General features: G+C 39.2%; 2 protein-coding genes across 2 annotated transcripts; one reads left to right on the top strand and one right to left on the bottom strand.

The window, feature by feature from the left end:
- The first annotated feature begins 337 nt into the window (after positions 1-337).
- Positions 338-5636, top strand: LOC135642056 (uncharacterized). The gene is made up of 5 exons (XM_065157839.1): positions 338-718; positions 3261-3437; positions 3545-3718; positions 3822-3995; positions 4794-5636. Exons 1-5 carry the CDS (start codon positions 380-382, stop codon positions 5283-5285), a joined length of 1356 nt encoding a protein of 451 aa, XP_065013911.1. The 5' UTR covers positions 338-379; the 3' UTR covers positions 5286-5636.
- Positions 5637-7004: 1368 nt separating this feature from the next.
- Positions 7005-9318, bottom strand: LOC103991000 (probable WRKY transcription factor 57). Its single transcript, XM_009410336.3, has 4 exons — positions 8910-9318; positions 8234-8377; positions 7529-7902; positions 7005-7262 (listed from the first exon to the last, which is right to left on the bottom strand). The coding sequence occupies exons 1-3, from the start codon at positions 9188-9190 to the stop codon at positions 7542-7544; spliced, it is 786 nt and encodes a 261-aa protein (XP_009408611.2). The 5' UTR covers positions 9191-9318; the 3' UTR covers positions 7005-7262; positions 7529-7541.
- Between the last annotated feature and the right edge of the window lie 3974 nt (positions 9319-13292).

A 13292-nucleotide genomic window follows, 5' to 3' on the forward strand; every position in this document is an offset into this window, starting at 1 on the left:
AAGGATATCATTTTAAAAGCCCTGGTTAGATAAAATATTTTTAAAAATTAAAAAAATTATTAAAGAAAAACTCTTTTCTTGTTATCTTAGAAAATAAAAAAAAATATTTAAGAAAGACTCATGGATTTTTTTTAAAAAAACCATCCATATAAAGCATGTTAAAAATATATTAAGTGAGTAAATAATAAATTTTATTAATTTATGGGATTACATGTAATACTTTGGATGATTTAGTGTTTTTGGAGTGCTTTAGTGTTATACATACATACATACATACATATATATATATATATATATATATATATAATGTGAAACAAATATAATATAATTGTGATGAGATCTCCGTTACTTCTCTTGGTCTATTGGTTTGTCCCGTCGAATGGATCGCCAATCCCAAGTTCCGGTTCCGGCAGCCGACCAGAACGATCAGCGCCGCCTCCACCACCTTCTCTACGAAGCGGCTCCGGTGTCGTACCAACCCCAATCCTACGCTTCCCCTCCGCTGTCTTACTTCACGTGCCCTAACCCCAATCCGAGCGCCGCCGATGCTGCGGCGGGGGTGAACCCCTTCGACGTCCGCGATCACCGGATCGCCACGCCCTATGCGATGACGGTTGCTGGTGGGATTGGCTTGGCGCCTTACTATAACATGGCCGGAGGGCAGGCGCAGGAGTTCCCCGCTCTGCCGTTTCATGTGGATCCCTCGAGCTATGGTCCCGTGAGTTGCCTCTTGCCTCGTCTCATTTTTTCGAGCTTGAGCCGTTCATTAATCTTCTTTTATGGGTTGGCCTTCGATTCGTCTTCTTTTCCTTATTGATAGATTGAAGTTCGTGCTGTTAAAAGAGGGTGATTTCTATCTGGAATTGGCAGAAATTGCACAATATTGACCGTCATTCTAAGTCTTGCGTGGTGGCAAGAGGATCAAACAATTCCGTGTCTTGAAATATTAGAAATCCAAAGGGAAGGGAGTTCTGAAAGTTTTAGTGCTGAACTCCATCCTTGCTTGAGCTTTTAGCTGTTCCTTGTGGATCCTGGTTCTGAAACAAAACTTACTGACAGAAGTTCTCTTTTCACGTCAACTTCATCTTTGCTTCTTGAACATAGACAGATATTAATTTGTCTTGAATTAGGGTGGCAACTGCTGTCTGGAACACAAAACTTGGCTCGACTCTTTCTTTAGTTGATCGAGTCAAATTGAATTCTTGATTTAGTTTTTTTATTGCATTTTGAGTTTCACACTGTAAATTACATGAATTTGACTTAGTTTATTCATGCATGAGCGTCTTCGTTTTTTAATTTATATAGTGCCAATTTACCATATGTTAAGCACGTGGCATTTTAGAAAATATCAAGTTAAGTTGAATTTGAGATGCCACACAACCAAATTAAGTTGAGCTCATATATTGTTCCACTTGGTCTTATCAATGTAGATGCTTTTGTGCAACCAAGCTATTGATTATAACAACAATAAAGTCGTAAAGCACAACTATTTGGGATTGGCTACATAGATTTTTTGCCACCATTGAGATATGTAAACAGTCATATGTTTAGTTAAGTTCAGATTACTTAGATATTTATTTATGGTTTCTATTAAAGGCTTTTTAGGTCTTTCTCTATCTCTCCCTGTATCACTAACATTAATCATTTCATCTCTTCTAACTATCGCATCTGAAGGTCTTCTAAGCATATGTGCATACCATTCTAAATAATTCTCTCTCATCTTAATTTTTATCGAAGCGATATATAGTTGTTCACGAATAAAAATATTTTTTTTCCTATCTTTCCTAGTAACTCCACACATCTATCATAGCATTCTCATCTCAACAAAACAAAATTTTTGTATATGTTATTTTTTAACTGCCCAACACTCGAATCCATAAAATATTGTCGGTCTCACAACTCCCCTTGTTATTTTAACCATCATGTTTTTACTCTATGAATAATATCTTTATCAATCTCTCTATCTTATTGAATAATTGATTAAATATACCTAGAGCTTTTACCTAAAGGAACTTCTTGTCCATCCAACTCAATTATATTCTCTTGTGTATTCCTAGTATCACTAAAATTGCATCTCATATATTCAGTTTTAATCATCCTTAATCTAAAACCTTTAGTTTCTAAGGATTGTCTCCATGGCTCAAGTTTATAATTAATTTCGCTTCGGTTTTCATCAACTAGGATAATATCATTGGCAAATAACATCATATTACTTGTTGTCAATTATAAAATGATAAAATTGACATCATATTACTTGTTTTTCACTACAAAACAAAAAGATAAGTTCCTAAAATGAACGAAAGATAAAGCACTTTCGCATTGATGCACATCAGGTATGAGTCTGCTTTCAAACTTGAACTAGGGGATTGGGGGGTCTCTCCCATATGAAAGGCTACTTCAACTAGTAGTTTGATAGACTTTTCACCTTGGGCTCTAGTTTCATGATTAACTACTACATTTTCATTTATTACCATCATGGTTCACAGGAGTAAGGAAGTGAATGTTGGAGAAACATGGATGCAGGTAAGTGGAAACCGTTCCTATAGAGTTGGGAGGTCCAACTCACTGTAAATGCAGATAAGACTAATTGCTTTGATGAGTGTTGAGCTTTTCTCTATAGCTTTGCCCTTCTTCCACAAATATTCATTTTTTACTTCTCTCCTATGCCCCTCCATTTTCAATGTTTTTCTCATGAATTATTGCAAGTGATGGCATGGCTATCACTATTGGAGGATAAACCTTATTCTTGATGATTGTCTCCATGTGGACTTAAGAAGAAAAGGAGCATCTCGCTCTGTAAACTTGTTGTGGCTGCAATGGCTCTTTTCAGGGTTGGTGTTTGGACACCACATCACTGCATATGCTAAAAGGATGAGGGTACATGGAGACAGGTTGCACTTGGGAACTCAAACCTTTATGTACTTTTGGACTGAATATAATGCATCCTTTAGGTTTACAAAATGTGATATGTAGCAATGTAATTAACTGACTGCTCAATTGGCTTCTTCAAAGTTTTGAGGAATGCTTTTTATCAAGTAAAGCTAGGTTAGAGAACTGGCAATACTATGTGATTTAATTCTGGGTACTTTCTTGTTCAGGCATTTGATTGCTCTAGTAATGATCTCTAAAATAGTTTATTAGCAAGGACAGACACAATTCTTGTTACACAGAACCTGCTAGCTTACAGCCACTTAGTTTTAGCTGGTAATGTGTATTATATCCAAAGTCACGTGCTTAGATATCATTATAATATCTACCAGATAAGAGTAGCCATTGATACCAAGGTAAAGGTCAAAGACTTGGAGATGAAGAAATCAAAAGTTATTCAAGGAGGCGCAGCTGCAGAATCTGTTAAAATTTGCACAGTATGCAATGTTGTTTGCAACAGTGACAAGGTTTTTACCTCCCATCTTGCAGGAGAAAAGCACGCCATCAAGGTAACAGATAATCAATAAAATTGAGTCGAATGTATTCTTATATGTATTGATGTGCATTATGTCAAAAGTGACATACTCCGATGTACATTTTGATATGTACATACCAGATGAAAGCCACTGGTACCATTCCGAAGGTCAAAGATGTCGAGACGAAGAAATCAAAAGTTATTCAAGGAGGCGCAGCAGCTGAATCTGTTAGAATTTGCAAATTGTGCAATGTTGTCTGCAACAGTGACAAGGTCTTTGCCTCGCATCTTGCAGGAGAAAAGCACATCATGAAGGTAAATAGATGCTCGACTGTACTTAAATACATTCTTGTCTGTGTTGACGTGCATTATATCAAAAGTTACATGTTCAGATATATATTTGATATGTATGTTCCAGATTAGTGCCACTGGTACCAAGACAAAGTTCAAAGATCTGGAGACTAAGAAATCAAAAGTAATTCAAGGAGGTGTAGCAGCTGAATCTGTTAGAGTTTGCACATTGTGTGATGTTGTATGCAACAGCGACAAGGCCTTTGCCTCCCATCTTGCAGGAGAAAAGCACGTCCTTAAGGTAACAGATGCTCAACCAATTTAATTGACTATAGTGGATCACAATCTATTTACATTGATATGCATGGAAATATGATGGTGTGTCTAGAATATCGAGCCTATACATGAGGAGGTTTCTGCATTCTTGTATATGATGTGTAAAGAAATTGGCATGATTTGTGTACTTATTTTTCTCTCAGCTTATATTCTTTGCTGACTGTTTTAATTAACAGCATATTTAGGATTGCTAATGCAGTAACATTTTCCTGTCCTTAACCAAGTCAGCAATAGCAGCACATGTTCCTGTCATGATGTTGTGGAAAAATAAAATTGACCGAGGGCCATATTTGGGTATACATTCTTGCTAAACTTACATGGAGCATTGAATACGGACATTGCAGAAGAGTGTTAGAAAGGTTGTTGACAGTCCCTAAAGTTGAAACTTGCATTAGGAGGTCTTCCTATGTATCAGAAAGGGATTGTGTTTCAAAAATATCATTATATTATGTACTAGAAGGAATCATCATTCCTCAGAAATGCTGTTTAAAAGTCTGGTAAGCATGGCTTAGTTTTTCTGTAAACTTCTCACAATTGTGGTCGTGGCTTAGACCAACTATTGAACCATAAGAGTGTGAATGAGCAGGCCTTTTGTATCTCGCTTTACATGTATCATGTGTTGCCTGCAAATATTACCTATCTGATTTACATAATCTTTTTATTCTCGATTTACAGCAATTAACTGTATCTTTTAACAATTCATGTTCGGTTCAAGATATAATGACTTTGTGACAACTGATTTCCTTAGCATTGCACGTTACAGGCCCAGGGAAGACTTTCCAATTCACCATCTATGGTTTCCCCCAATGAGACTATTTTTCCAGCCTGTACAAGTGGCTCACACACTGCCTCCTGGATTGTACAGCCTCTGTATTGTGAAATTTGTAATATCAGCTGTAATAGTGAAGATGTCCTTAACAAGCACAAAATGGGGAAAAAACATAAAAAAAACTTGGAAAAACTACAAGAGACCTTCACAGAAAAGCCTACAAATGATCAAGTTGTAGATTTACAGATGGAAAACCCAGCTGCTTTTGAGGAAACAGAGAATAAGACCGGACCAGCATTGGAGCAGGATTTGGAGACCAAGAGACGGAAAGTCTTGGAACAAGGGGCGGCTGCAGATGCAATTAGAGGCTGTTATCTATGCAACGTTGTGTGCAACAGCCAAAAAGTCCTTGACATTCATATTGCTGGGCAGAAACACAAAGCCATGGTGAAGAAACAGCAGGAGATCTTAACTAGCAAGAGCTGATGGCAATAAGAATGCCCTTGCTCAATTCTGGGGTTATCGAACAACTTTGTTGCAACATGTTGACTTTTGTTATATATGGAAACACCAATCAATTTGGTCTGCAAAACCAGTGACGGGGTTATCGAACAACTTAGTTTCTGTTTTCTAAATGTAGGAAAGTGTTTTAGATAGTAATCTGTGCTTCAGACTGGTCGTGAGTTGATTTTGTTCTGAAACTGTCTTTCGTATGAACACCTGATCTGCTGCTATGCTTTATGCCTCCATTAACCAAGTGATGTATAGAGTTGTATGGTGATCGAATAGAGTGGTTGGCTCTTCTGAAATGATTCAGAGAAGCTTTTTATGTTTTAATGTGTTTTCCGTTAAATCGTATTTTATTCTTGTTCTATGTCATGTTTCCTTGGAGCTGGAATTTTCATCTGCAGCTGAAGGAACAAAAGAGCAAAACCCCGAATAATTTTTATGGGGCATATTGATTGGATACAATACCTCACGTGGATGTTGATCTGCAACATTGCTTATTGAACAAGTGACGTAGTGAAATTAGGAATTTATTTGTATCTGCTTTGTGACATATCTAACGCACGATGCTAATGAACTGAAAACCTAACATATGATTAGAACTCGTGACGCAACAGTTGATTTAGGATTTATTAGTTTGTCACATCAATGATCTTATTTCAACGGAAACAGTAAAATACGGATGATTTTCTTTATAAAAAAAAAACTCGCTTTTTTGGGTTTTTCACGGAAGGAATGACTCTGTTTTTATTTTTATTTTTATTTCATATGGTGCTCTTAAATCTAGTAATATCGTAAATGTCTTTTGTTCATTGTTCGGTGATCATTTCCTCCGCCCTGTCACCTTCATCATCTCGCCCTCCCTACCGAACACCCTTTTCTATCCGTTGTCCTTCCCCCTCGTCTTGCCCCGTAGGGCCTCACTCCCTATAGCTGCTTGCTTGCCCAACCATCTCTTCTATTCTTATGGTGTTGTCGTGAATCTGTCACCTACTTCCAATGTCACTTCCGCACTCACACTCTCGAGAAGACAAAAGTGAGCGGACACGACGATGGCAATGAGGACGAGAGATATATTTATAGAATTATAAAAAATAAACATACCGTTCCTTGAAAAAACACAGAGGTACTTTTACAATAAAAAACCTAAAAGGAAATTGCTCCATAGGATTGATTTAATAATTCGATATGGTGTCAGAAAATATCTCGTTTGAAGAAATGATGAATTGGTCACGTCATTAATCGTCCCATATGACTGTGAGCTAGATCGGACCAAATGTAGGTGCTATATTTATTGTTCTTTATATCTATCTAGGTTTCATATAATGTAACTGAAGCTAAAAGGAGGAGAGAGAATAGAGAGGCAAAAGGCCCCAATTCCCTGTGTTCTGCTATAGATCTCTATAGGCTCTTCAAAAGGGCACATGACGTGCATGCCATGCAAATTGGTTCTGACGTACAACTCTTCCACGAAGGACAGTTCCTGTTCCCGAGGAAGCCAGCGTATTCTTTTCTCTCTCTCTCTCTCTCTCTCTCACTTTTATCTGACCTTTAGGTCAAGTTCAAAACGCCTATGAGAGAGAGGAGAAAGGAAAGAAACCGATGAGACAAGACAAGAGAAGTCGCCGTCATCATTCAGAACGCGGTTGTTTACCTTCTTTCTCTTCTCAGGTGCCGCAGGACCGGAGACGAACGAGGTAGGAAACAAAGAGGTTGAGATCTCGTTCTTCCCATGAATAGCTATGAGTTCTCTTTTTCTCCGACATGAACTCTTACAACAACAGAAGGAGATCTAGAAATTAAATGAGAAGAGCTACAAATGATTAGGAGAGGGAAGGAGCAGAGCCCGGATGGCAACACCTAAAACCTGCCAAGCATCAAGTAAGTCTAATAACCGAAAGAGGAGCCACGTAGATGAATATATATATTTCCATGCTTCGATTTCTTCCGAGGAACCTGCAAGAAAGATCGTTGCCACGAAGAGAAGCAAACTTATGAGGACGAACATAGATAGATAGAAAAGGTGATCAGCTTGTGACATTAAAGAATCTACACATAGTGAATAAGATTTCATGTAGATCGAGTAAAATGTCCTAAACTCATGCATCTTTCATCATGGATTCGCTGCTTTAGATTTATGTAGAATAATGAGGATACTATCGGTGATGTGTTGTAGCAGAACATAAACATGTATACCATAAGCAAGTTTAAAGTTTCGATACCAGATTACTTTCGTCATCTCCTTCTCATTCCAGATGGCACGACGTCATCCAGCAGGCCTTCGTCCGTGGGAGCCGGCGAGGTTCTCTCCATCGCCATCGACGTTCGCTCCTCGTACCGTGGACCGATTACTTGGCCTGGACGGATGACAGGAAGCACGGGAGGGTTCCGATGCAACTGCATCGCCGGCAGACAAATCTGCGGTGCCGATGAGGCAAGCTGTTGAGATGGCGACGCGTCGGTGCGAGGGGAGGCGGAGACGGTGTGGTGACAGTGTTGGCCTTCGTAGGTGGTGATGACGATGCTGGGATCTTGCGAACAGCGCTCGACTCTCTTCTTTACATTGCACTTGCTGTGTGTGCACCGGTAGTAGCTCCTGCATGAGCGACGGCCAGTCGTGAGATCGGTTGTGATGTTTTCATCATCGCACATATTCATCCAGCAATCTTTGACTGTGTACTCCAACACGATCGAACGACTTTAGAAGAAAGAGAAAAGCATTTGGGACTTCCTAACTTGTGCGATCGAATGATAACATGAAATTGCTTCAGCTGTGACAGCTACTTCAGCAGAAGGAATAAATAATATTGAATTGCTTTTACTTCTGAAAACAACAACTAGTCAAAGTTTACGACCGGAGCAAAAGAACACCATGCAACGAGGAACATATGATGATGAGCTTCTGCAGTAGGAGGACGTCGACTGACCTCGGAAATGGGCTGTTCTTGACGACTTTCTGTCCGTACTTTCTCCACCGATAGCCATCTTCCAGGTGATCCACTTCAGACTTGGTCATGAATGCAAACCTCGGTTGACGAGTCCCCTTTTGCACCCTTTCGGCACTTGTGTTCCTACAGCCAGCCGAGATGAGTTGACGTTTGACGCAAGTCTAAACAGATACAGTAGATAAAGAAAACGAAGATAAAAATTAATTGGCTTTTCTCATCATCGGTCTTCCCCGCTCACACGTCACTAAAATTGACTTCATAACCCAAAAAATGCTTATTATTCTATAAATTAATTACTTCGGAAAGAAATTATTTATTATTATAAAAAAGAAAATCGCGTAATCTTCGAAATATTAAGTAATAAAACACGGAATTCCCGCCGCCATGGCGGCTTCGCTGCGATCCCAACCATGCCCCCGACACTTTACTTTATTTACGCGGTTGCCCCTCACCGTCACACGTCTCTACTTTTCTTCGTCTGAAACGAACCCTGAAAAGCGAAAAGGAGGCGAATTCCGATCGCCTTCGATTCCTTCCGCCGCTTGAATTCGCTCCCCTCTGAGTGCGACATAATCACGAGTCTGCCATTCGGAGAAGAGAGAGAGAGAGAGAGAGAGAGAGACGGGGGGTTCGGTTATGAAACGGAGCGACTCACGCTTTCTCGGCGGGCTTCCCGCCGGGACGCTCGTCGCTCGAGCTCGACGCCGCCAGTGCCGTGGCTGCGTCGCTGGATCTCGGCTCCTCCGTCACCCATGACGGCAGATCGAACGCCGGCGGGACTCCGTCCCCGATCCCGCCGGGCAGGCCCCAGTCGAGGCCCTCCCCGACGCAGAGGTCGCGGAGGGAGGCGATCGAGATGGAGGCGCCGTCGGCCGAGGATTTCCAGCTGGAGGACGCGTCGGATAGCGGCGGGAGGCCCTCCTCCTGTTCTTCCATGCGTTCCGATCGGCTGGCGCCGCCTCAGGGTTGCCGTAGGGTTAAGGTAAGTGTTTCAGCCTCTCTCTTTCTCTCTCTCCTCCCCTCCCCCTCCCACCGCCAAACTAGTAAGAGGACGCTCGTCTTCCTTATTACGTTATTTTGATCTTTTTAAGACGCGTTGAGGCTTTTGGGGTGTACTTTTCGGAAGCTTCTCTACCGCCAAAGCCATCTCTCTCGACACAGTTTACTTTTTTTTCTTGGCTGTCACGTCGACGCCGACCCGTCAGAACTACCCGCTTCGTCATGGGTCTTGGAATAGTGGCCTCACGTGGGTCCGCGCGGGCCCAACATTAGGTACCTAGAAGTTTACTGTAACCCGGGAAGAAGAATCACTATATATATATATATATATATATATATATATATGATACAAATTATGGTTGGAGCCAACACCAGTTCAGGACTTGATCTTGTCACAAGCTTTCGGGTAAAGGATAAGATAGTTCGGTGAAATTTTATATAAAATTCTATTAAAATTAAGTAAGTAAGAAAATAATAGTTAGAATTAAGTAAGAAAATAATAGGATAATTATGTGGAATAGTTGGTCGATCAAAAAAAAATATCTATTAAAAATTTAAGAATTACGATTATTATTATATATATGATTAACCTAATCTCACGTGTCGAGAGAATTGAGTGCTCGAAGTTACATCAAGTAGATGCTAATGTAGATGTGACAGGAGGACCTAATTGACATGATGATGGTGTTGAATCATTTACAAAATTAATTTTTAACCATGAATAAAATTAATTTATTCGAGACTCATCATCGTAAAAACTCCAGGATAGTTCGAGGATCCCAGGCAGTAGTAGCAGCACTGTGGTGCACCATGAACTATTTATTATTTGAGACTCACCATCTTGAAATCCCACTGTGACATGAGTTTGACTGTGTAGTACCATATACTTCACTCCCGGTTTGCTCGCCTATCACATTGTCGTTGCTCCAAAACCTTTAAGCGAAGAGGGTTTCATTAAATGAACTATTATTACCATGCGGATGGCGATTGATTACGGAATAAATGGTGTTGATGTGGAGGCTTCATTCTGCACCGTATATGTATGTTTGGGGTGAAAGAAGGGAAAGGTAAGTGAGATGTGTCTAAAGATATCCTAACAACACAAAAATTCATACTAATCTTTTATACGAGTAATGATTCTTTCGTTCTATCCGTGCTCTATTTGATGACTACATTATAATTTGATGACTACAAGGTAATCTAAGTACGTATGTATACACCTTCGGCTAAGGTGGACTTGGTCAAGACAAAAAAGAAGTCTTTGTTGGATGGGTATGCCCTGTAGATTTCTCGACAACTGGTTGATGCGATCTTCTTATCAGCTTGTCTCCTTCGTGTGCACCACATATTTGAAGAAAGACCTTTTAGCAATTTATGCGTGGCATGATGTGGGAAGGGAACATGTAAGCCATGCAAAAATCTCAGGATCACAACCTAAGAAATCCTTGAGCATTTTATCAAGTGTTTTACTTGGACAAATGGATGTTTTTCTGAGGAACAAATAGCATTGTGTCACCTCCCAGTAGTGCAGCATCGTGAAATGTTCACAAAATTCCAACATATCATCGAGTATTCCTTCTTCTTTCTGATAACAAGTAAGGCGAGTTTAATACTGTCGAGCACAGTTTCTTTGGATATCTTCATTGGAAGGAAGATATCTTCTCCTCTTTGGTTAGTCGAGGATTTGGTGGGATTTGTAGCGATCTTATCATCGATTTGTTGCCGTGAAGGGGACAGTGGAGGAGATATCGTGGGGCCACAGCTCGAATCTTTCGAAACCTAACTTGGATCGCATTAAAGCACGTTCCTTTCGGATGGAACTCATTGGAGCCCCTCGACAGTGCATCACCTCCATTGATGATTGACCTGCTCAGATGTTCCAAACGGTACACGTATTAGTATATACGAGAGCGGGCTCTTTTCCGTCTGGAGTATCATTAATAAGGTTCGCATATGATGACTTCAGTGACGGCACTAATACTCCAGCAATAAGCTCCTACACTGTCGCCATTACCCGTGGAGCGACTGCTTTCTCTCTGGCCATTTCATTTAGTGGTGATGCTGCCTTGCTCTGGAAGATATCCCGCAATCTTGTCTGAAAGCAACATCAGGAGCCGTTTGGAAACCCTACACAGCGTGATGCACTGTTAGCCTGATTCAGGTCTCTCCGATTTAATTCTGATATCATAAAAATAAAAAAAAGACGAAGAGATATTTTATCTGTTAAAGCCGAAGAAGAAGAAGAAGAAGAAGACCATCTAAAATTCAATAGAAATGCATTCTTATTCTTTATGTTACAATGCTTTCGCATCACATGCACCAGTCTTGAGATGATAGTGAGGCCACAAAATCGTGTTACTCATTCTGCTTTCTTCCATTTCCTTTTTATTTGCCGCTGCAGCACCACCATGGCCTAGAAAGAGAATGCTAAGGATAGACTAAGAGGAGGACATCAATATGTTACAATTAATTATGTGACAACAAAGAAGAAGAGGAAAAAGGAAAAGAAAAGAAACAGTACATGCCGTGTTCTCATGTTCTTTACTCGTACCACAGGTAAGCACTATATTTAGTGCTGTCGATGATGCAACAGTGTCTACGACAGAACATTGTCTGATTGATTTGGGCGACTAAAAGGATAAGCTTAGAATCCCCTGTCAAGATTACTGAGCTTATCGAGTATAAACCCTTTTCTCATTAGGGTTTGACGTATCAGTTCCGGTGCTATTACACCGCTAGGAGTTTATGGAACTTACAAGGTAATTTTTCTCATTCGGGTTGTTGTCACTCAATCAACCTTTCTGTGGCTTGGTACTGCATAAATGCTGACATGATTGATATATACAGCATTCATCCGAACAAGAGTCTCTCTTTCATCACCCAGTGTGATGGAATGGAACCATGTTATAGGGTTCTACTCTCCACCCTCACAGTCATGCCGACATGATATATCAGTCAGCCAATCATCTGAGGCCATCAACACTCTTTCTAAAGATCAGATTTCATGAGAAGTAATTAAAATTAAAATTTAATCCTGAAACTTGATGAAACACCTCGCACTCAGTCCATCCCTTTCCATGTCTTCATCATCTCGTCTCAAGTAAGTTCAATTAAAGTTTATCGACCCACTTCATCACAGGAGAAGAACTACATCCGATTATTTTAAATGATAATAATAATAATCATAATCATAATCATTTAAGGTTGGTTACATAAATATTTTTTCAACATATAATTTTGTAGAATGCGATATCATTAAAATATCGAATTCTTTTTAGCAAAATTTTTAAGGTCAATTATGATATCAATAATGATATGTATTTGGAAATAACCCATTTTAATTTACAAATATTAATAAAATATATATCATGTACATGACCCTCTTATAAATAATATCTATCTAGAGAACTCATTGATCACGTCTAACTATACATACTTTGAATTTTAATAAATAAAATGATAACAATTTCTAATATTTTTTATCATGATAACAAAAATTAAGTTTTTGGTTTCAAGAATAAATACGAAAATAATTGGCTTGGAAGAATTCACACGCAATTTTGTCTAATAGGAACTCCAACCTCGGATCATATCCACCACACGGAATCAGTCCAATCTTAATACAGTGGTACGGATCTCTTCCTCGGATCGAGGAGTAGCAATATTTGCAATACTATTCCCCACGAAACTATTGACTTAGAAAGGACTCGTACCTAATTTTGCCCGATAATAATGGGAGATCACTGTTTACTGTCTCAATTAAAAAAATATGAATATTTTTAAATTACTCTTTGTAAATAATAAATTTTATAAAAATATTATGTTTTATAATATAATATGAATATTTTACATTGTGTTACAATATTTTCAATAATAAAATTTATAAAAATATTATGTTTAAATGTGTTTACACAGAATCATAATATTTTCAATAATACTAAATTATAAGGCTATTTAGTCTAACATTGATCGAGGAGTATGGGAACGAAGGGCTCATAACTCCGCATAGTCTCTCTTATCCGTAGAGGTATTTTTTGAA

This window comes from Musa acuminata, chromosome BXJ3-7, assembly GCF_036884655.1.
Source record: "Musa acuminata AAA Group cultivar baxijiao chromosome BXJ3-7, Cavendish_Baxijiao_AAA, whole genome shotgun sequence".
NCBI classification, from domain to species: domain Eukaryota; kingdom Viridiplantae; phylum Streptophyta; class Magnoliopsida; order Zingiberales; family Musaceae; genus Musa; species Musa acuminata.

Coding starts and splice junctions, on each gene's coding strand:
- LOC135642056 (XM_065157839.1), top strand. CDS start 380: ATGGATCGCCAATCCCAAGTTCCGGTTCCGGCAGCCGACCAGAACGAT. Junction 719..3,260: donor ATCCCTCGAGCTATGGTCCC/GTGAGTTGCCTC, acceptor AATATCTACCAG/ATAAGAGTAGCCATTGATAC. Junction 3,996..4,793: donor GAGAAAAGCACGTCCTTAAG/GTAACAGATGCT, acceptor TGCACGTTACAG/GCCCAGGGAAGACTTTCCAA.
- LOC103991000 (XM_009410336.3), bottom strand. CDS start 9,190: ATGGAAGAACAGGAGGAGGGCCTCCCGCCGCTATCCGACGCGTCCTCC. Junction 8,378..8,909: donor GGGAAGCCCGCCGAGAAAGC/GTGAGTCGCTCC, acceptor GGCTGGCTGTAG/GAACACAAGTGCCGAAAGGG. Junction 7,903..8,233: donor AAGAACAGCCCATTTCCGAG/GTCAGTCGACGT, acceptor TCGCTCATGCAG/GAGCTACTACCGGTGCACAC.